The sequence below is a fragment of the Mustela putorius genome, unplaced genomic scaffold, assembly GCF_011764305.1.
Source record: "Mustela putorius furo isolate JIRA1106 unplaced genomic scaffold, ASM1176430v1.1 tig00000139_pilon_pilon_pilon, whole genome shotgun sequence".
NCBI lineage: Eukaryota > Metazoa > Chordata > Mammalia > Carnivora > Mustelidae > Mustela > Mustela putorius.
Genome location: NW_025421293.1, coordinates 15,039,720 through 15,062,571, shown reverse-complemented (window position 1 = coordinate 15,062,571; position 22,852 = coordinate 15,039,720). Strand labels below are relative to the sequence as shown.

General features: G+C 50.7%; 1 protein-coding gene across 11 annotated transcripts in view; it reads left to right on the top strand.

The window, feature by feature from the left end:
• SUN1 (Sad1 and UNC84 domain containing 1) overlaps positions 1 to 21,954 on the top strand; it is a 54,798-nt gene extending 32,844 nt beyond the window's left edge. For 4 of the 11 annotated variants that reach the window (XM_045075195.1, XM_045075191.1, XM_045075194.1 and 1 more), the window contains 16 exons: positions 506 to 589; positions 838 to 948; positions 2,260 to 2,358; positions 2,849 to 2,942; positions 3,681 to 3,739; positions 3,878 to 4,023; positions 4,446 to 4,685; positions 7,468 to 7,554; positions 8,738 to 8,781; positions 9,983 to 10,118; positions 11,309 to 11,563; positions 12,019 to 12,103; positions 14,912 to 15,027; positions 17,857 to 18,024; positions 19,747 to 19,839; positions 20,211 to 21,954. In XM_045075195.1, the coding sequence (XP_044931130.1) occupies positions 506 to 589; positions 838 to 948; positions 2,260 to 2,358; positions 2,849 to 2,942; positions 3,681 to 3,739; positions 3,878 to 4,023; positions 4,446 to 4,685; positions 7,468 to 7,554; positions 8,738 to 8,781; positions 9,983 to 10,118; positions 11,309 to 11,563; positions 12,019 to 12,103; positions 14,912 to 15,027; positions 17,857 to 18,024; positions 19,747 to 19,839; positions 20,211 to 20,324 (1,931 nt within the window). In that variant the 3' untranslated portion in view covers positions 20,325 to 21,954. The other 7 variants (XM_045075197.1, XM_045075193.1, XM_045075199.1 and 4 more) reach the window with 5 other exon arrangements.
• Positions 21,955 to 22,852: the final 898 nt, after the last annotated feature.

Sequence of the window (22,852 nt, the reverse complement as noted above, 5' to 3'; positions counted from 1 at the left end):
CACGTTTCTCCTCTCATGCTCTTATGCGGATGTTCTCGTGACGCTTTGCTGGGGTCTTCCTGTGAGGAGCTGATGGAGGTTTCTATGCTCTTGTACTGATTCCACTTTCTGAAAGGGGAATGGTGTTTCAGCGCTTTTAAAGTCATTTTTAAAAAACTAAACGTACTCAAATTTTGATTCTTATGACCTCTTTAAAGCAGAAACCATTTATTATGAGTGGCATTTAGAATGTAGTTGTTGGCAGCCATTCCTAAGCGGGCCTGTCTCAGTGTTGCATTGGCTGTGGGGCCTTGTTTGGCCGGGTGGGGCTTGAGGCTCCCTCCGCCCACAGCCCGGCCTGCCACCTGCACCCTGCACCGCCCCACCATGCCTCACCTGTGCACGGGAGCCAGCGGCCGTCAGCCTGGCACGTGCCTTCTCGGACCGTGTGGCCCTGTCGGCGCCCGGGATGCATCAGAATCCCACCTGGACAAGGGTCTCTGAGACTGTTTTGCGTGTGTTGCAGCTCATTCCAGTCACTATGGGACAGTGCATGTAGGAGGGCTTCTCAGAGAGGACGGCCACCTCAGTGTGACAGGGGAGTCCTTGTGTAAGTATGGCTTCACGGTGCGGGGGCTCCCACAGGGGGCGGTGTGGGGCTGCCGACGCGGACCGGGCACCCCCTCGCTCATGCACACTTGCAGGGGCCAGGAGCCTCCAGATTGCATTTGCTTAGATTGTTCTCTTTTTGTGTGTAATTTCCTAATTTTCTCAAACTGACATTGTTGTGCACAATTCCAATGGACCAGGTTTGCATCGTAATTTGTCAAATTAACTGCTTGTCACCACCACCCGCAGGTGATGACTATAAGAGGAAGGAACTCCTTGAGACGCACACAGCTGTCCGCTCGCAGTCCTCGAGTCCAAAAAGGGTAGCAGGGGCCATTTGGCACATCTTTTCTTATGCAGGTTGTCATTTGCACCTTTTTATTTTGTTTTTATCGTATTCTTCACAAATGCTGTAGTTCCTTCTTTGTATTGGCCCGTCAGGTGCTTGTAATACTGATTTGAGCTTAAAATACAGAGGATGTCTTTCTTGAAAAGCTTTTTTGTAAATGTATTTAGTAAAAGTTACATGTATGTCAAGTAGCTTGCTTTGAGGTGAATCAGAGGCCAAGAAAGGCTGGTTGCCCTCCCATGGGGCAGTTGGTCTGACAAGAAGCTGCTTGTCCCTTGCCTGGTTGCAGGGACACACGGCATCACTCCGGTGACTGCTGTGTCCTGAGCCTTTGCCAGACGGAGGTGTCCACCTGAAGTTAGAGGTTTTCCAATTTATACCTGTAAGCTTCTTGCCAAAGGGCACCTTTTTTATTTTTATTTTTATTTTTTTTTAAGATTTTATTTATTTATTTGTCAGAGAGAGTGAGTGAGAGCGAGCACAGGCTGACAGAGTGGAAGACAGAGTCAGAGGGAGAAGCAGGCTCCCTGCGGAGCAAGGAGCCAGATGTGGGACTTGATCCCTGGACGCTGGGATCATGACCTGAGCCGAAGGCAGCTGCTTAACCAACTGAGCCACTCAGGCGTCCCAAAGGGCACCTTTTTTAGACAGTTTTTTTTTTTTAAGTTGAGCTTCAAAAATAATGGTCTCTTAACTACTAATAAAATAAAACAATAGATTAAAAGAATCCCTTTAAACCATGTTTCTTTTCACATCAAGTATAGTGTCAGGAGTCAGCATACACATTCTTAGAGGAGTGTATGACTTCCAGCAGTTACTCTTAAAAAACTGAACCAAAATGGATTTCATAAGCAGTTTTATGCCTTCTGTAATGTGTGACATGTGACAAAGTTTACTGTCTTATTAGGCCATCCAGTGGTGCTACCATTTGTAATCCCCAGATACTTTTTTCCTGAAAAGGTTAGACTTTAGAACGGTCTGGGAGCAGTGAGCCCTCCTGCTATCAGCTGGAGCTAACTGCTGGTGTCTGCGGGGTTTTCTCTGCACGTTGTGTTGGCACCAACTGTGAACATGTGGGCAGGGGAGGGGGACATGGGGGATGCTCCCAGGGCATCTGTGTTTCTGCGGGAAGAGGTGATTAGCCATTCTGTATGTAGCACCACTTCCTACGTGAACTTCAGTCTTGCTTGGACTTGCTTGTTTTTTTTTTCCCTGAGAAGAGACTGTGAACTGATTTGAGAGAATTTTGGTAAAATGCATACGAGAGTAGATTTTCTGGTGTGTGTTGAGTGTGCCCCTCTTGCACACGTTATCTGTCACAGGTCACCTGCTGGTGCAGACGCTGCGAAGGATCGGCGGCTGGGGATGGTCTGTGTCGAAGACACTGTTGTCGGTCCTCTGGTTGGCTGTGGTGGCTCCAGGTGGTTATTTTGGCTTTCTCTGTCAGCACTCTCGGCAAGTCTTTGGCCGTTAGGCACCTACAGTTAATGATTGATGTAGCCAAATGGAAGGTTCATTTGAGGGTCCTGTATTTTGCTCCTTGGTCTAACACATGTCATTGCCTTAGACGTGCTAACATACATGCTCTGGGTGCATGAGCGCTCGTCGTTTCCCTGCTGTGTTGGGTCCTGTGGACGTCCAGCTGCTCTGCTGAACTGGCATGGAGAATGCATGGGTGTGGGGTTTCCTCGTTTGTAGCTCGTCCTGTGTGCTGCTCAGTGTTGCCGTGTTTGAGCGTGTGTATACTCCCCCTCGGGACGTGCCATCCCTAACTTCATCTTCACATACTTACATTGTATTTGTTAGCGGATGTCCTTGTGCTTCTTGCTTGACCTGCACGAGAACGATCCATTTAGGAGTTTGATTTTCCAAAGAGCATGTCTTTAGAATGTTCGGTCTTTTATCTTTCAGGGAAAGCAGCCTCTGGAATATTCTGGTGGCTAGGGATTGGATGGTACCAGTTTGTTACTTTGATTTCCTGGCTGAATGTGTTTCTTCTTACAAGGTAAGGAAACCAATATCATATCAACTTGGTGTTTTTAAGAGTTGACTTTGTGCTCATTGCAGGATATAATTTGATTTGTTGTTCTTTTAAAATAATGATTTGGTTTATGTTTACATTGTTTTTATAGTTTGGTATATGAACGTCGTATCTTTTTTATATCACTTTATATTTTACAGTGTTTTCGTGTTTTTATGTAATTTTTCAAACTATGACTATAAGAAAGGAAAGGCAATAGTTATTCTTAGAATCCCAGTGGATAGGAGTTATGGGCTTTGTCATGGATAATGCAGATCGGGAGAGGGTCTGGCTCCCACATCCCCAGCCCCGGGTGAGTAACTATAGTGGGCCAGTAGCCAAGGTCCTTCAGTGCCCAGCACAATGCCGTACAAATCACTAATTAGTGAGTGTGTATGGTTGTTATTGTGGGCCAGGACACTGTTTCATAGACAGGTCCCTGCAGGTGTATACAGACCTTGTAGATAACACCATAACTGCGTTTCTGGGGCACCTGGCCGGCTCAGTCAGAGGAATGTGAGGCTCTTGATCTTGGGGCCTGAGTTCAAGTCCCATGTTGGGTATGGAGCCTACTTTAAAAAAAAAATAATTGTAACTGCATTTCTAATACTGTAGACTTTCTTTTTAAGATAAGGGCAAGGTTATTTTGTGTAAAATTACCCAGAGATAAAGTAGAATGGTAACTCTTTTATATCCAAGTTAAGTTTTTCTTTTTGTTCCTAGGTGCCTTCGAAATATCTGCAAGTTTTTAATCTTGCTCATTCCATTATTACTTTTACTAGGTAAGTAAACTTTGATTTAGCTCCATGATGAGTATCTGCACATGAAGACGTCAGTGAGGGGAGAACTTAGCATTTCAGTGCATGAGTCACAGAGCCTTGTCCGTACACACGCATATGGTTGGCCCCTGTCCCCTTCAGGTGCAGGTCTGTCCCTGTATGGCCAGGGGGACCTCCTCTCAGGCCTGCCTGTGTTCAACTGGACGCGCGCATATGGAGCCTGGTGGGTGGGCAGCCCCGAAAGCACGTTCACACCAGATGCGTCTCACCTGCACCGGCCGCTGGAGGTAACCACACAGAAGCCCTCTTCTGCGGCGTTCCCCCTCTGTGTTCTGCAGAGAGCAGGCACCCTGGTTCAGAAAGTGTTGTTAAATGTCAAATCAGCAAGCTTTATAGCTCCGTAAGTGTTCTGAGGTAGTCCAAGTAATGCATAGGTAAATAATCTCATTTAGTTAATATTAATTTAAAAAACAGTAGTATGCATTACTTTGGAAAATATAGAAAGTAAGAAGGGAAGTCAAGCCCCCATAGTCTGCCCTGTAAGGAAAATCCCTGAGAATGGGCACTGTCCTGTCCAGTCCTTTAGCGTGTCCACACTTATTGTAAGGACGTTCCGCTGTGATACTGTGCTCTATGTCTGTGCCTGAGGTTATTTGAAGCCAGACCTGATGTCTCCTTTTTGCTGCTGGACTTGCTCTTACTGTTGTAGGAGGGAGACCAGGCTTACCATTGGCATCGGATGAGTGAAGTGGAAAGGGAGATGACCTTGCTGTCTGGACAGTGTCGCAACCACGATGAGAAGCTTAGAGAACTGGCTGCTGTGCTTCAGCATCTGCAGGCACGGGTGGACCAGATGGACGGCGACAGCGAGGAGACACTGTCCTTGGTTCAGCGTGTGGTAGGGCAGCACTTGAAGGAAATAGGTGCCGACAGACTGTCGGGCTCTCAGGTAATGCTGAGGGGTTCTCAGGTGTTTGCTTTCTGTTTGGGGATGAACAGGAGAGGTGCTGCTGTGACAAGTGGTTGTGCTTTTTGGCTCTTGGGAGCAGTGTGCTGAGGGCCAGGGCCTTTCCTGATGCTTGCCCGGGACTGGGAGCTGCAGCCTGTGGAACACTGGCAGAGTAGGAGATCCCGCTGGGGGCTGGGGGGCTGGGAGCAGCAGCCATCGGGCATAGAGTCACTGTGGGAGGCTTGCTCTTGGGAGCCACAGGTCCTGGTGCCGTCTGTGAGTTGCTCCTGACCCGCATTTTACTTTGACAAAGGATTGAACCTACTAATTCAGTGAAGTTTCCCTGTCAGCTGTGATTTGATTTGCATTTCGTGCAACACTGATTTAAAATGTTCAAATCTGTGATCAGTCTCACAGTAATGAAGTTCAGAGGAGTTGCTGTTCTGTGTGGAACCCTGAACAAAAATAAAAATGTCTTGTTTATTCAGTATCCTTGAGGAAAGAATTGTCAGTTTTCCCCAAAACTTGTGTTTCTTTTCCTAAGTTTCAAAATGAGTATTTATTCAATATTTAGGTACATTGGAAGGAAGTCTTTAAAATATGTGTTGCCTGTTGCGCGAACAGCCTGCTTCTCCCTGTGTCTTTTCTCAGAGCGCCTCCACCTAAGTTGTCCTCAGCACAGTAGAGGAGGAACTGCTGATCCCCTCCGCCCCCGGTGCAGTATGTCTGCGGCCCGGGGACTCCCAGGCCTCCCCAAGGTCCTGCACAAAGCTGGGTCCTGCCGTGCTCTTGAGCAGGCCTGTCTCTCCTCCTTGAAACCTTCAGCTAGACTTGGCTCCAGGCCAAGAGTCCCCAGGCCGGGTACTCCCTGACAACCACCTTCCCTCCCACCTTTTAGGTTACTATCTTCTCACCTGTGATGGTGAATGAATGGCCCTTGTCTTGACTCTGGTCTGGCCCAAGGCGCATCAGTAGTTATCACTGTAATGTGCTGATAGCACGGGACCCGAGGGAACAGGGCATGCTGGCACCTTCTCCGCATGGTCGTAGTGGCCATACGTGGAGTTCCCACAACTGCTCAAGGTGCACTTGGCATCCTGCATTGATTCCTTGGTCTTTGCTGCTTTTCAGCTTCTTGACCCTCAAACCGAGATGATTTCGGTAAAATCCAGTTGACACAGTTGTGATTGGCCTGTTTTTACTGGTTGTTTGACAGCTTTGTACATGGAAAGGGTGAACGGAACTTAGCTGGGTTTTTGCAGAGACGTTGGACCAGTAGGTAGGATTGAAGCTCGTCCATCTCAAGGGAGATGCTGTTTGGGGAAAAAAAAAAAAAATAGCTGGACTGTTGTAGGTGGCCGATCATGAAATCTGTCCCTGTGAGCGGGATGTTTCCTAGGTGAGTGTAGAGTCACGGCAGGAAACGTGTTGATCTTAAGGAGGGTTTCTCAGGTGAGGCATTCTGAAATAATTGTCCCCACCACAGGGATGATACGGCTGTGAAATCCTAATTCTCTTGGCAACCTTCAGTTGTGGTGATTTCTTTCTCTTGTAGAGAAAAGAGATGACGGTTCAGAAAAACAGCGAAGCATCAGTTGTGTTGTGTTCTGTGAACTCTCAAATCTTACACAGTCTGGGCTCACTTTAGAACTGGGTTCTGAATTAGATTAGTTGAGTACAGCTTAAGCGTCGTCTTCTTACCCCATTCTCTGGTATGTTCCTGTGCGCACGTGCACCTGTGACACTAATCCTGTCTCAGGGGCATCCCTCCATCCCAGGCTGGCTTCTGAAGTGGCCTGTGCTCAGCTCACACTTGCGCTCGGTCCTCTGGTCCTCCCCCACCCCTCCCGGCATGTGTTTGTGCCCTGCATCTGCACCGTGCCGTCGAGCACGCCACCAGCTGCCTGGGCAGTGGGAGCCTAGTTTCCCAGCTGCACTGGTGGACAGCCGAGAGAGTGGACCCTCTCGTCGTGGTACAGAGTTCGGTGGCGGGCAGCAATGGTGAGGAAGCTCACGGCGGCATTTGTGGCCACCCTTTCTGTGTGTCAGCGACTTGGGTTTGTCTGTCTAGCTAGCCTTCATCCCTGTGCTCTGGTTTATCTCGTTTTTAATTTGTTTTTATGTAAGCCTCTATAAATTCATTGTGGTTCTAATTTGGAAGAGATGGGGTCTGATTAATAAGCATGACCTCCAGTAATGAAAGATTCAAATTACTTTCTGTTTCTGTATCTTCTGGCCTGGGTTTCAGTCTCTTCAGGGCGCTCGGTGCCCGTCCCTGCCTTCTGAGCGGATGGTTGGCAGTGACTTATCCAGGAACGGTATCTGACAATCTGCATGTACCTCTCCCTTCTAAGAATTGCTGAACAAGTTGGCTGGGCATAGGTTAAGCAAACCATAGTTTTTTAGCAGTTCCCTCGCTTCTCTGATACGCTTGTTGCTCTCTTGTTTCATGAGCTGGAGGAGTAGCTTGTGTGTTCAGTGCTAAGAAAGTCCCTTGAGGCATGTAGGAAACTGTGCTGCAGGGTGGTGCTCTGATCGGGTCCTTCCTAGAGCCTCGTCATGTGTCGCACAACTGTGTGTGAGCTCGGAGAGCGGGTCGGTGTGTCTGCCCTCCCTCACGTGGGGGGGCTGTCCACATGGCATGTGCACGCTCAGGTGAGGGGTAGATGTGCGGACACTGAGGGGCCCCCCTGAGGATGCCAGGCCAGGCTGTGACCAGGCGGTCTCGTGTTTGGGGTTCTGTGTGGAAGGAGCGTAACTCCCACTTGTGTTCCTTTCCCAGAGTGACGCTGTGAGTGTCCGCCAAGAGCAGGAGTTGCGCCTCTCCAACCTAGAAGACCTTCTTGGAAAGCTGACGGAGAAGTCTGAGGTATGTGCCTCGACCTTCCCTCTGCGAGAGGGCACCTGCATCCGTCTGTGTGCTCGCATTCCTCAGTGTGCGAGGAGAGAGTTTTCTCAGTGTTGCCTCCGCCCCGGGAGCTCATTATACGATTTGCAACAAGGGTGTCTTTTTCATGGACTCCAAGAGAAAGGCATCTTTTCCAGGGGGCCTGAGCCCCTTTTTCTCCTTGAGGTCACACAGCCTCCTGCAGAGAGACTTTGTAGAGCAAGAACCTTAGACAGTGTTAATTTTCTATTGGAAAAGCTATTATTGTCAGATATTGGTGGAGGGCTGGGGGTGGCTGGGATGTTTGCACTGATCTGAGCCGCAGGGACAGTGGCGCGCTCTGGCACGTTGGATTCAGGGCTGACATGGAGCAGCGTGGGGGGTATTGGGCAGCTCTCCTGTTCCTGCACGTGGAACCAGGTGAGTCCCAGTCACCTGCTGACAGCAGGATCTGTGGTATCAATGGGGAGGGGATGGCTGGAGAAGGAAGCCAGAGGCCAGGAGCGTAGTCCTTGCTTTGTTTTGTGCTGGGGGATTCTGACCTCGTTTAGCTGGAGTTTGAATGGACATGGCTTCCCCACGTGGTGTGGTGGTGTCAGCCCCCATCTGTGAACAGACCCTGTTCCTGAGTCCTCTCTCCATGTGTGACTCTGTCACAGTCTGGTCCTTCCCCTTTCAAAAATGACTTCCCAGAGGTGCCAATGGTGTTCTCCGTGGCCTGGGTGCTGGTTGCAGGAGCTGCTGTTTTGAATGTCCATCAAGGTGTTTCATGTGATTTCTGCGCCTCTCTGAATATTTCTTGTATGTCTTCTTAGGGTTTATTTTGAGGGGTGCCTGGCTGGCTCAGTTGGAAGAGCGTGTGATTCTTGACCTTGGGGTCGTGGGTTCAAGCCCCATGCTGGGTATAGAGATTACTTAAAGAAGAAGAAGAAAAAAAAAAGAATGGTATAATCCTTAAGAAAACAACCAAAAAACCCCACATTTATTTTGAAAAAGTAAAAATCCCTTGCCTTCCAACCAGCAGGCAGGTCCGGGCTTTGAACTACAGGGAGAAAAAGTCACGGGTAAATACGTGTAGTTCCATATAGAAATAATGTTAAGTGTGTGATTTATGAAATGTTGGTATATAGCTCCTGTTTAAACAATTCTTTCTCATACTTTTTAGGCCATCCAGAAGGAGCTAGAACAGACCAAGCTGAGAACAGCTAGGTAGGCTACTTTCAGATGAGTTAATACTGGTCTTGTGTTTGTGTGAACGCAGCAGACGTCCCTGAGGGGGCGCTGTGTGCACCGTGCGTTCTGGGCTTTCTGGTGGACATGCTCCCAGCTGTATCTTTCTGGGTGGCCCTTGGTGCCACCCGAGGACCAAGAGCCCAGGGTGCTTTCAGAGCCAGGCCAGGACCCTGGTGCGGGCAGACATCTGCACCTGGGCTCGGTGTCACGGCAGCTGTTCAGGCATGTGTGTGGCTCTGTGAGCCACGACCTATGTTTTTGGCAATCTGAGTGACCCTCCTGTCCCTGATGGTTTCCTGGGGGTGTGGTACGTGGGCTGCTTTTGTCTATCCCCCTGAATTCTCCTGGAAGTGTGGCCTTGCCCTTCCCTCGATTCACTCACCGCACCTTTCCCCGCACCTCTCATTTTATTGACATGGACTCTGTGCACCCCTGCCATGTATGTCTAGATGGGACTCCTGTCCCCTCCTGTTGCTCTAGGGTTTCCTGCAGCTCTGCTCGGACCAGACATGAGCTTTAACTAAGCACCATCCCATCTCTGGCTCCTGTGTGTGTTAGAGACCCTATGTCACTGCAAGTCCCATGTATCCTTCCTAAGGGATAGATTTGAGTGTTAATACATCTTACTCCCTTCCAGACCCTTTACTGCCATAAAAAGGTGTGTTGGTATGCTGACACACAGATCCTAAAAGGTTTATCCCGAAGTCTGCTTTTCTGAGGAATGAATTATTGGTGTCTCACCAACTACACTGACTTATTAAAAAAATATAATATTGCAATATATTGCGTTACAATGTATAATTCCTATATAAAATGGAATTATTAAACTCTGAAGCCATACATTTTTAATTCAGTTATCTGTTCCATTAGCTTGAAAATTTCATATTCAACTTTATGATGATTATTGATAAATATGTCTCATTTCTGCGGGTGCGTGACTGGACACGAATGGGGTGCGTGGACACGCTGCGTGGACTGGTGGGGGCGGGGTCTCTGTGGGCTCTGACTCGAAGCTGATGGTTGGTGTCCACGTTAAGGTGGGACAGGTGGAGGCGGGTGTAGACACGACTGGTCTGGGGTGGCGCTGGTCCCCCCCATGAGTCTGTAGCCACGTTGACACATGTGTGACTGCTGACACGGACTTCTCTCCTCCTCCCTCCTCCCATGCACTGACCAGCGGCGCTGAGGAAGAGCAGCGCCTCCTTTCTGTGGTCACGCACCTGGAGCTGGAGCTCGGTCGGCTGAAGTCCGAACTGTCCAGTTGGCAGCATCTGAAAAGCAGCTGTGAGGAGGTCCATAGCATCCACGGAAAGGCAAGTTGGAAAGTCTCACAGAAAGGAAAAGAACGCTTGAAGTTTAGGTTTATTAAGTTGATTTCAACTTTCTCTAGAACCTTTTATCTTCTTACATATGAAATGTTTAAATATCGGAGATAAAGTAGTGAATAGCTCTCCTGAGATTTCCTGTAACTCGTGAATGCTTCACTGTGCTGCTTCCCACGCTTCTTCACATGCACATGGCCACTTGCCAGCCCGGCGGGGTCACGCTGCCTCTGCCTCGTGGGGTCGCGTGTCGGGCGCATTGGGCCCACGCCGCCCATACAGAGAGAAAGTCCGGACATTCATACGTGAACAGTTGCGTGCAAATGCAGCCATGAAGGTTCGCACGGTAGATGTCATCGTCATCGCGAGGCAGAGGCGGATTGGCGGGTTGGGAAAGAGGAATTCCGACACAGGTGGTACACTGATTTCTGCTCAGCAGAGAGCTCCTGAAGTCGCCAGGAGAGGGGACAATGGTGCCATGGAGGAAGCATTCCCCTGACGGCATTTGCGGGGAGGAGGAGGACAGGGCTCCCGGGCTGACCTGGCGGCGTCGTGAACACCCACAGCGTTTTGGGGGTGGGCTGTCTGGGGGTGCCGAGCAGTTACAAAGATGCACACTCTTAGCCAGTAGCAGCCATACTCTCGGGGCTCCCCCAGTAGAAGTGGACGTGCTGGCAGGCGGGGATGGGGAGGGTGTAGAGAGGTGTTTGTGGTGTGCGATGCCCTGGAGCTCTGAGGGGCCGGGCTGGGCCTCCCTGTGTTATTTCTCCCCAGCCGAGCGAGAGGGGGGTGTGGAAATGACGCGCAAGGGCATTGTTAGTGTACGTGAAGTAACACCTCAGTTGCTGGCGTGGCTGGTTCCCCGCCGGTCCAGGTTCAAAGACCAGGGGCTCCCCTGTCTCTGCACCGACCTCCGGGGCTCCCTGTGCCGAACACCTGCTGACAAGGTGGACGGAGGCGCTCTCACCTCAGCTCCCCGGGTGCTCTTCTGTTCCCATTGTCCGTAACCCAGCATTTCCGGAGTGCTTCTCAAAGTGTAAAGGAGGAGAGTTGTCGCAGTTACAGGATGGATATTTGAGAATCCTTGTGAGAGTTTCGACGTGTTCAGGTGACAGAAGAGGAGTGTTGAGGATTTTGTTAGAATAGTTACTTCACGTTCTGCTTGTGTGTGGTTTTCCTAGGTAGATGCCCAGGTCCGAGAAACCATCAGACTCCTGTTCTCGGACGGGGAGCAGGGCAGGTCCCCAGACTGGCTGCTGCAGGCGCTGTCTTCTCGGTTCGTGAGCAAGGACGACCTGCAGGCTCTGTTACGGGATTTGGAGCTGCAGATCCTGAAGAACATTACGCACTACATCTCCGTGACGAAGCAGGTTCCAGATTCTGAAACTGTGGTGTCTGCTGCCAAGGAGGCAGGGGTTTCGGGAATCACGGAGGCGGTGAGTGCGTAGGAGACTGGGGTGCCATGCATATTGTGCCCGAGCTGGGGCGGTGATGCCACGGGCGCTCAGTACAGCCCTGTGGCTGGGACCCAGCTGCTCGCATCCCAGAGATTCCGTCCACCCGGGCAGCTGAACAGCATCTGCAGTCACAGAAACTGCCCAGGAGCGTGGTGCCGAGCTGCTGTCCCAGACCCTAGTCCTTGCTTTATTCTGGGGAACCCACAGATTTTCCCACTCAGGATTGTTGTGGCCGTGTAAGTCCTGGGTGACAGGGCAGCCCTGTCCCACGTCCACATGAAGGCCCCTGCGGTGGGGGCACAGGACTGAACCCTCCAACCTTATTGCCCCCAAATACAATTAACTGAAAATGTGTTCTTGGAGGAAACGTCTGGCCTTCATTTTCCCATTAACGCTGAGTCTTGTCTTCCCCACGGTGCCTTGGCTCCATCCAGCAAGCACGTGTCATTGTCAACAATGCTTTAAAGCTGTATTCCCAGGATAAGACTGGCATGGTGGACTTCGCTCTGGAGTCTGGTGGTGAGTGAGCTCCTGCTTACTGAGTTTAGCGGTCACCTGGTGGCCAGCTGCTGCCTGCCCACTCATAAGCAGTCTGGAAGCTGATGCTGAGAAAGGGCATCATTCCAGGGACGCCCCTCGCGCTCTCCATCTAGGGAACTGTCAGCTTCTCCCGTGGACAAGCTGCTGGTGACCTGTGTGACTCTCACATAGGTTGGCAGAAGCCCGTGTAAATTCCTTGCATCAGCAGAATCCCAGGCTGGGGGCATTTGAAAACTTTTGGCTTCTTCTGGGTATATCAGTTTCCTGACGCAGAAGCATTGGTTGTTTGTGATCTGGCGTGGGGTCAAGTGTGATTTCTCTTTTTTTTAATTGAAATGTAGAAGTGCCATAACAGACGCTAGAGCAGCAGTTCTCAGACTGTTTCCCAGAACGCTTGGTGGCGTGAGCACATGTCCCTCCAGGTATCCAGTGAGCGGCAGGTTCATGCCTGCTGCACGTGGGGACCAGCCCCGTGGGAGCCTTCCCTCCGTGGGGGTGACAGGTGGCAGACAGAAGGCTATCTGTGATACCTCACCATGAGCAGAGCTGTGGGGGGCTGCTTGAGTTCTGCAGAGACATGAAAGGGAACGTGGTGGTCTGTTAAGTTGGGGCAAGTGGTGCAAGGCACCGAGCTTGGGCCTCTGTCCTCTGGGCCAGGTGTGTGTGAGCCACCAGAATGGAGCTGTAGGGAAGCGTTGTGGTCCACATGTCTTCTGTCACCTGCCCCTTTGGTGACATTTGGGATGGTGCCCCTGGATCAAGCATGGGAGCATTTCTTTGAGGAAATGGGTGAATGTCTGTACTGCATGAGGGGTGAAGGCTCCAAGGGACATCATGTATGTTTAGGGGAGGTTTTGGTATCTACCATCTGTGTCACCGAAAATTGTGGTTTTCTTAAAATATAGGACTTGTAGATCAATGGCTAGTTGAACCAGCATTTTCTCAGAGAAAGGAGGTTCTTGATGCATGGTAGCTGATGAAAGGGTCAGAGAGCCCTGTAGGGTAGCTGTGACTTGGTTTATTCTCCCCCGCCAGTGTGGCAATCCGTGTGAGGGCCCTGGTCAGGAACCGGTCCCTGCAGGCCCTGCGCCGGCCTGGAGCTCTGCTGAGCGCGACCCCCTTCCCTTCCCAGTGTCCCCAAGTCAGGAAGGCTCAGAACTGTTGTCAGAGGAGAATGACTTTTGTGGAGAATGACTTTTTTTTAGAATATTAAGTGATTTTAATTACACATTTTTGAAATGCAGTGATTAATGAAGAAACCATTTCAATTCAGAGACATCAAATGCTGTTTTAACCATTCAGCTGGGTCATTGTTTTCTCGGGAACGTAGCTGATCCTGACAGACTTGTACATCCTGTAGAATTGTGGTAATTTTGATGATGCTGAACCGAAGGTTCTGTCATTACTCAGGGCATTCGTTGACTCTGTAAGTTAAAGAACTGTTTTTTATGGGGCCCATATTTAAGTATGCCAGTTTTTTTCTTTTTCTTTCTTTTTTTTTTTTTTATTTAAATGAGGCTAGAACATTTAAAAAGGTAATCAAGAGGTTCAGAAGTTCAGGTCTTTTGATCAGCAAGGTCTTGATTTCTTTAAATTCCTGGTTCTGCTGGCTCACGATCAGAGAAGGAGTCGGATTGCAGCCCCACAGCTGCCTTTGTCGGGGGGCTTTGATGGGCCCCCCACCTTGGCAGTCCCCCTGCCTGGAATACAAACTTCTCAGCAGCTTTTATTTTATACTATTTTTTCTCGAGTATTTGTTGTTGCTTCCCACACCATCTTGTCATGGCACCAGCACCCTGTCTGCCTGATTTCCTGTTGAGGGGCCAATTGGATATATTTTTTGTTTCGTTTTTTCTTTTTAATGGAGATAGAATTCACATAAGCTAATCTTCACCTTGTTTAAGCATTGGGATTCAGTGGTTTTCAGTGTAGTTGTTCCGGAATACTTAGGTCACCCCAGATAGAGCCCTGGGCCTGTCAGGTTAGCAGATGTGGCTCCTGACCCCGGCCCCCCGGGCAGCCATTGAGGTCTGCCTGTTATCATGCCGGGGACGGTTGGCCCTCTATGACACACACCTGTCAGGGAACCACAGTGCCTATCAGAGCCGCTGCTCTTTCTTTTTTTTTTTTTTTCCTTTTAAAGGTTTTATTCATTTATTTGACAGAGAGAGATCACAAGTAGGCAGAGAGAGAGGGAGAGGGAAGCAGGCTCCCTGCTGAGTGGAGAGCCCGATGCGGGACTTGATCCCAGGACCCTGAGATCATGACCCGATCCAAAGGCAGTGGCCCAACCCACTGAGCTACCCAGGCGCCCCTGCTCTTTCTCTAGTAAGAGGCACGGAAGCACATTCCAAGTCACTGCTGCTAGAGTGGCAGACAGGCTGCTGCTTTGGGGGTGGCGCCTGTGTCCCCCGAACTTGGGAGATATCTGTGTGAGGCTGGGCCAACCGTGAAGTCAACTGCTGTTTGTCAAAGTGGAAGCTTGAGAATGTTCAGCTGTTGCAGCGAATCCCTGCTGGGTGGTCCCTGCAGGGGGTAGACCCCTCCCCAAGGGTCAGGGGCCGGGGTTGGGGGTTGCTGAGGCAGCTCTGGGTTGGGGGCCAGGAGTCAGTGGCTGGGAGTCAGGGGCTAGGGCCTGGGGGTCAGGGGTCAACGCAGACGCTGAGGCGGCTCTGAGTCAGGGGCTGGGGGTTGGGGGTTGGCGCAGATGCTGAGGTGGCTCTAGGTTGGGGGCTGGGGGTCGGGGGTGGGTGCAGACACTGAGGCTGCTCTGAACCTTGTTTTAAGGTGGGAGCATCCTGAGCACGCGCTGCTCTGAGACATACGAGACCAAGACTGCGCTCATCAGCCTCTTTGGGATCCCGCTCTGGTATTTCTCACAGTCCCCGCGCGTCGTGATCCAGGTTAGTCCTGATTTGGCTGCCCCTCCCCTGTGTCGCGGGGGTAGCCAGGAGCCGCTCTGTGGCTGCCTGTGAGTATGGCATGGCGTGTGTCCCTGCAGGGGACTGCTGGCCTGATGGCTTAGCTCTGGGGGTCCGCACACCCATGGGAGCCCTCTGGTGCCCTGGCTTTGGCTATGCCTAGCACCCTTGTCCCTCTGGTGCATACCTGCAGCGCGGCCCAGCTCCACTGATGGCTGCAGGGGTCCCTGCTGAGACAGGTTCGTGCTTCCCTGCTTGTTGAAGGGGCAGAGCGGGTGGAGACCCCTCCCTTGCGCCACTGTGCGTGGCACCTGGCTCACACCAGCTGGCGAGGCTGCCCATGCTCCGTCAGGGCCTCCAGGGCCACCCATGGGCTGCACGGCTGCTGCACAAGGCTCGTGTCACACAGTCAGTTACAGAGGCTGGGGAGGAAGGACTTATATCGTCACATGTGCACGTTTGTTTCCTAAAGTGCTGCCTTGTATGACTGTTCTGAAGAAGATTCAAACAATTCTTCTTGTGTGAAATATCCCCACGGTGGTTGTCCTTTTCTTTGAAAACAAGAGTTTACTAATTCATCTGACCATGAAGTATCAGTTAACTAAAAATTTCGATGCCCTGGTGCTGTCGTCCTCCTCTGGTCCTTGGGAACCCGGCTGTGATGGGTGTGCATGGGCGGCCTCCCTGCGGGCGTGAGCACCGGCCAGGCAGTGCCATCGCTCCCCCGGCTCCAATTTGCAGCCGCTCACGGGACCTCCCGGGCAGGCATCGCCTCTACGGCCTCAGACAGTGCGGAGGGCTTGATGTTCTGGCATCCCCGCGATGCCACACGGACCCCGCGGCATTGTGTCTGTGAGGCGACTGCATCCAGCTGTCTCCAGGAGCTGGCATTCAGATGTTAGCCCTGTGAGTGAGGGAATGCATTGTCAGGAGAACTCCCAAAGGAACCGGAATGGGGAGGGTTGCAGAGGAGGAACCATTATCTGGAATGAGATTGGAGGAATAGGTGATTGGCTTCTTAGAAGTAAAGAAGTAAAGAGCCCTGGTGGGGGTGTCCGAAACTGCTCTCCAGCCCTCCTGGGGCTCAGGCCCAGTCTTTTTTGTAGAGGGCACAGCCAGGGCTCACTGAATGGTGCCACTCCCTGGGAACCCATGCGAAGCCCAGTCTCCACGGTGCTGGGGAAACTGTTCCCAGGGAGGGGACTACTGGAGGCACTTCGCTGTCAACAATGCCCAGAGGGGTGCCCAGGGGACCTGCAGTGTCCCTGCAGTGCCATCTGGGGACAGAGCATAACTTTGGAGGGCCCAGATCATTTTCACAGGGCAGGCAGAAAGGCTGCATGGTGAGAACAAAGGATCCACCAAGAATGACTCCAAGTGTAAGCATCTGGTGGAGGGATCACCACGCGCCTGCCCCTTCCCTGCCTGTTCTGCATTGGGAGCGCACACGTGCAGGTGGCGTGCTCTGGTCGGCACCGCACACTCAGCTAGCCTGGCAATAGGCATGTTGGCTCCTCTCTGGAGTCCTCTCCCAACAAAATATCCCCACACCTGTCATTTTGGGTTTTTTTGTTTATTTATTTGAGAGAGAGAGCATGACGGGGGAAGGTCAGAGGGAGAAGCAGGCTCCCTGTGGAGCAGGGAGCCCTACGTAGGATTCAATCTCAGGACTCTGGGATCGTGACCTGAGCTGAAGGCAGATGCTTAACCGACTGAGCCTCACAGGTGCCCACGCCTGTGATTTGTTTTTGCCAGTGTATCTTAGGGATAGCAGGGGACTGCTGGGTCAGAGGGTCAGTGGGTGAGGAGCTCTGCTGGCTATTGCCAAATGATGCTCCTTAAAGGGGGTATGTTGTGTGTACTGACCAGCTGTTAGCATGCAGGGTTCCACGGGTCCTGGTGTTACTGCTGATCTTTTTGGTGAGAAAGGACGATACCTGTGCCTTAAGTGTGTATTTCTCTTGTTACTCTGTAGGTGGAGCACCTTTTCCTATGTTTGAGGACCATGTAAATTTACTTTTTTTAAACATGCTTGCCTCGCCCAGTTTTGTTGAAGGTGCTGGCTGACATGAATGTTGGGAGGCTTACTCCCATACTGGAGACGGCCCCCCTCTGCACAAGCCTTTCCCTGGTTTGTCGTTTCAGTTTTTTTATCGTGGCTTTTTTACTTTGCAAAAAGTCTTTCGTGTTATTATTGTTTTCGTGTTTCTGTATTTCAAGTTTTAAAATGTCAGGTGCGTTCTAAAGAGCTCGTATCCCTGCATTTGACCCTTCACAAGGGGGTTTGAGCTGAGCAGCCTCCCTTCGGGCAGATGTGTGTTTATAAACGAAATGCTGACAACAGTAGGTTTCCTCTTACAATTTCCTCCAGCTTATTTCGTTGTAAGAATACAGCAGATCATATGCGTCTATGCCATGTGTTGATCGACCTCCTGTGATAGGTGAGGCTTCTGGTCACCTGTGGGCTGTTACTGGGTAAGTGTGTAGGGAGTCAGAAGTTCTAGATGGAGTTCTCTCTCTCTTTTTTTTTTTTTTTAAAAGATTTTATTTATTTGAGAGAGAGTGAGGGAGAGCATGAGCGAGGAGGTCAGAGGGAGAAGCAGACTCCCCATGGAGCTGGGAGCCCGATGCGGGACTCCATCCTGGGACTCCAGGATCATGACCTGAGCTGAAGGCAGTCGTCCAACCAACTGAGCCACCCAAGTGCCCCTCCAGATGGAGTTCTCACAGTGCAGGGAGGGTCAGTGCTCCAGCCCCCACATGGATCGAGGGTCAGGTGGACTAAGTCGTCGTCTTCTGCCTCTTCCCTAGCCTGACATCCATCCAGGTAACTGCTGGGCGTTCAGAGGCTCGCAGGGCTACCTCGTGGTCCGGCTGTCCATGAAGATCCGCCCCACCACCTTCACCCTGGAGCACATACCGAAGACGCTTTCGCCCACGGGCAACATCACCAGCGCCCCCAAGGACTTCGCCGTCTATGTGAGTGAGCTGGCTCCCGTTCTCCTCCTCCTCCCGCTCTGGGACCTACCCGGAGATGAGCCCAGTGGCAGAGGCTGGCTTCTGTCCCCCCCACCAAGCCCTTCAGTGCTCTCAGCAGATCTGACGCGGAGGGCGCCATCTCAGCCCTTCCCTGGGGAGGCAGCTTATACAGAGTGTGTTTGCTGCTCCTCAGTCTATGGACCTGCCGAGTTCTGTTTCCAGAGAACATAGGGCCGTTGGGCTGTAAACTGTTTCCTGCTCAGTTGACAGGACATTTCCCACACACAAGTTGGAAAAAGAGCCCCCAGAAAAGCCATTGTTCATGCTGCGGCATTTTCTGCTCTCCTTTCTTTCTAAAAAATACAGTCGAGAAAACACGGTTCATAAAATTTCGTTTCTTAGTGTAAAAAAACAAACTTTCCATAGATATTTTTTGATGGCAATTAACTTTTTTTTTTTTTTTTTTTTAAGATTTTATTTGAGAGAGAATGCGCAGAGCAGGGGGGAGCAGCAAGCAGAGGGAAAGGGAGAAACAGACTCCCTGCTCTGCGGGGTGCCCGATGCAGGGCTCGATCCCAAGGACCCTGAGATCATGACCTGAGCCACAGGCAGACCCTTAACCGACTGAGCCACCCAGGTGTCCTGATGGCATTAACTCTGCGCATATCTTTAAATAGCACAAAATACCATTTTGTAGCTAAACCCGGATGTATCTCTCCAGTTTGCCCGCTGTGACTTCAGCTCTCCCTCACTCCCTCAGACCAGGCGCTCACAGCCCTGTGTGCCTCACTGCAGAGGGGGCGGGCAGGGCACGAGCGTCTGCAGGGCCACTGACCCCTTGCTGCGGGCAGGTGACCAGCACTGACCTCTCTGTGCCCTCTTATTCTAATCTCTGCTAACTTGACAGGTGAAAACCGCATATTTCATCGATGTTGCTGTGCATTTCACATGTACTTTCCTTTGTTTTTTGTAGGTCCATTTCGTTTTTACTCATTTATCTTTTGGGATCTTAGCTTCCCCATGCATACCTGAGCTGCTCTGTACAGAAACGCTAGTCAGGGGTCACATACAGACGCACTTTCCGGTGTCGGTCTCGATTCAGCATTTGGCCACATGTGCCCATGGCCCATTGTTGCCTCCAGGCATCCCACACCAGGCAGTCCTTCCCCGTGATGACGTGCTCTAGCAGTCACCTCTGTTTCCTTTTGGTGACTTCCTTGTGGCAACACACACAGCACAGCCCTGCCTTCCCTGTCTGAAGCATGTAGTTCCCTGGACAAAGCTCCTTTATACGGCTCTCCGTCACAGAACGTGCTCATCTTCCCTGACGGAGACTCTGCCCCCACTGCACACCAGCCCCCGGCACCCCCGTCTGTTCTCAGTGTGAGGTGGCCCACTGTCCTTTTTCCAGGCTCCTCAAGTTCCACTTGGGGTGTTGAGGGCACTGTGAGCCACTGGGTGACGGTGGGGTCTGTGCAGTTGGACATTCAGTCCCATGTCTCTTGTTAGCTCGCCAGTTGTGGTGTGGTTTTGCCTACCTGTGTGACAGGAGGAGTAACACCTGCCTCCTGGGGCTGCTGTGACTATGGGAAGCCCTTGACACGGTGCAGAGCATTTGACAGGACTTCTGGGGAAGGTCATAGGGATGCTTGCCTCCTCCCGTCCTAACCAACGGCGGCGTCCTTATTCCTCTACTTGAGGACTATCTGGTTTCGGTTTCAGGGATTAGAAAATGAATACCAAGAGGAAGGGCAGCTTCTGGGACAGTTCGTGTATGATCAGGAAGGGGAATCACTCCAGATGTTCCACGTTCTGGTAAGAACTTGCACTGCTCTTTGGGGCCTGTAGGTTCCTTCTGTCCAGTGGGCAGGAGAGCTGCCGGGGTGCATGTGGGCATCAGCGCCAGAGGGAAGTGGAATCTGAGCTTCCTAGTTCTTCCCAAACGAGCCTTTGTAGTGTATATTTTGCTCTGCACACAGGCATCCTGTTTTTGACGCTGAAAGTAAATCTGTGGCTTATGAGGAGTCCCATTTGCCTGAGCTCTGTGTCTGACGACAGATGACGGAGTTGACACTGACACTGAATTTCCCACATGGCTACTTCCTGTCGGATGGCAGAGTGGGGGAAGTGACTGGGCCTGGGCTGTTACTGTGAATCAGGTGTTTCCCCTCCCCTTTCCATTTCAGAAGAGACCTGACGGAGCTTTCCAGATAGTGGAGCTTCGGATTCTCTCCAACTGGGGTCATCCTGAGTACACGTGTCTCTATCGGTTCAGAGTTCATGGAGAGCCGGTCGAGTAGAGACCCTCCTGTGGTTCTTGTACATTTTGTATATATGGGGACAGCCTCAAACACTGGAGCCCTTCCTGAACCAGGCACCTGGAGCATCGGGAGGATGTCACCCCTCAATAAACGCTGCTGACTGCCAGTGGGGGCTGACGCCCAGCTTGCTCTTCTGTCCGCAGGAAACCCTGCCTGGCAAATGCCTGGCTTCCCCGAGACCAGCTGGCCACGGCCCGTCTCTGCGGGAATCTGGCGGAATGCTTAGTTGTTCTGGGGTTTGTTTTTGAACAGAAAGCTCTTGATACTTATATGCTTTCGGCATCAGGAACAGAGCAAGTGAAGTTAAAGGTCAAGGTGTTCTTGAAAGTTTGATATTTAGCCTTTCACTGGTCCATCTAAAGGACTTTGGGGGCAGACCTGTTTCATCTGTTCCATCCAGCACACATTTCTTTCAGGGAAAAACGTCACCAAATTTCAGAGTTCTGAACTCCTTTCCTTTAGGAGAGGGCTGCTTCTTTATTCAGCATCAGTAGTTAGTTTAAGTTCCCAGGTGGAGGAAGGGAATAATTTTTTCTACTTAGTTTGCTCCTACTTGAGAAAGACTTTCAGAGTCAGGCCTGGGTGTGTTGTTTCTGTTCAGAATCCAGGATGGGTTGATTGGTTGTGGGCTTGAAGTGGGACTGATTTGAGAAGGGTGGTGGTCTGGACCTCAGCCAGTGCTGGAACAGAGGGCTCAGGTCTCAGCAAGTCTCCGCCCTTTGGGGCCACCCTGGAGTTGGACCTCACAGTGTCCGTAGGAGCCCAGAAATCCAACCTTGGGGGTGTCATCAGGTTTTGTTTTAAATCTTGCTGCAAAGTTGAACACTAATGTGCTCCCAGTCTTTCAGAATCTTCAGTTTTTACTCTACTGATGGTTCTCCAAGGACACTGTCCAGTGTGGCAAATTCACCATTATGTTGTAGGTTTATAATTTTTCTTACGGCGGCACTTTTCTTCCTGGCTTTCGTCGGGATTTGCCTCTTAATACAAATGTTGGCCATTCTCAATTCCTAGGAGACTTGTTTTGTTTATAATTAATATTTAATATTTAGACTATTTTACTGAGCAGACTTTATAAATGAGATATTTGCAAGGCACTTAAAGTGTTACAGATGTTTTAAAAATTATTTAAGTTTTATTGGGTTAAGACCGTTCTTTCCGTGTTCTCATAAACACTGTATTTTCAGAAACAGAAAGTGATGGTGCTGACTGGGGTTTTATGTGTACTGCACAACTGTCCTCAACTCCATAAAGTAGCATTTTTTTTCACTTTTAGAATTGGGACTCAATAATGCCTATGCAGTTTAGTTGGATAAAATGTATACAGATGTTTCAGATATTACAGGATAAATATATAAGTCAAAATTTCCTATATAAAACTAAATTTGGGAGTTGGGGTGGAAATATTTTGAATATTTATTTTTAAAGATGCAGAATAGGACTTTGTGCACGGTATTTTTGTAAATGCTTTTCAAAATACTTGTCTTTGGTAGTGCTGCTTTTGCTGCCACCAAATTGATAAGATGCTATTGAAATGTTTAAATAAAGAGTTTAAATTTTTAAAAGTGCATGTGATGTTTCCAGTGAAGAATAAACTCTTTCTTTCTTCTGTTTGCCTTGTTCCTGCCCCTGGGCGGGTAGGGGTGGGACCCTTTGCATATTCCTGGGGCCTCTGCCTTCTGGGGTTCCAGGTCAGTTGCCCTCTAACATGTCATCAGGGCGACTGCTACTGAAGGCAGGTGTGGAACTCAAGCTCATTTTCAAGCCTACCCTGGGGGTCGCTGCGTTGAGTAAACACAGTGTGGATCACTGAGCTAAGACTCACTGGTGGGCCAGGACAACCCGGGGCCCGGTCCAGCTTTGCTGGTGCCACCCCGACACTGGATTTTCAGGGGCAACGAGCATTCCCACGTTGTTTCCATACTTCTGTATACCCCTCCGCCCACTAGTAAAAATGTGCGTATCCTCCTCCGTCACTGCTCACACAGATGACGGCGGACTCAGCGTATGGTTTCCTGTCTCCCTTGTTGTGGTTATGGAACGGATCGTGGACATCGCCTATCCATAATGAGCTTGTTAAAAAACAGCCCTACTGGGGCAACTGGGTGGCTCCGTGGGTGAAGCGTCTGCCTTCGGCTCAGGTCCTGGGATCCAGCCCCGCATCAGGCACCCTGCTCGGCGAAGCGTCTGCTGCTCCCTCTCCCCCTGCCTGCTGCTGTCTACTTGCATTCTTTCTGTATCTCTATCAAATAAAAATCTTTAAAAAGAAAAGCTCTACTGTTGTTCGCAGGGATGTACTCTTGAGTTAGAACCAGTCCCCAACGAATGGACATCTGCTCGAACTTCTCCCAACACCACCAACAGATGTGCAAACAGGAGCTCTGTACTGCATACCCTCGCGCGTCTAACCCTGAAATCCAGGGGCCTTCAGATGGAAAACCTGTCCCCGTGCCCGTCCCCGGGTTCGACCCCGCGTCCGTTCTTGTCCCCTCTCCCCCAGACCGCCA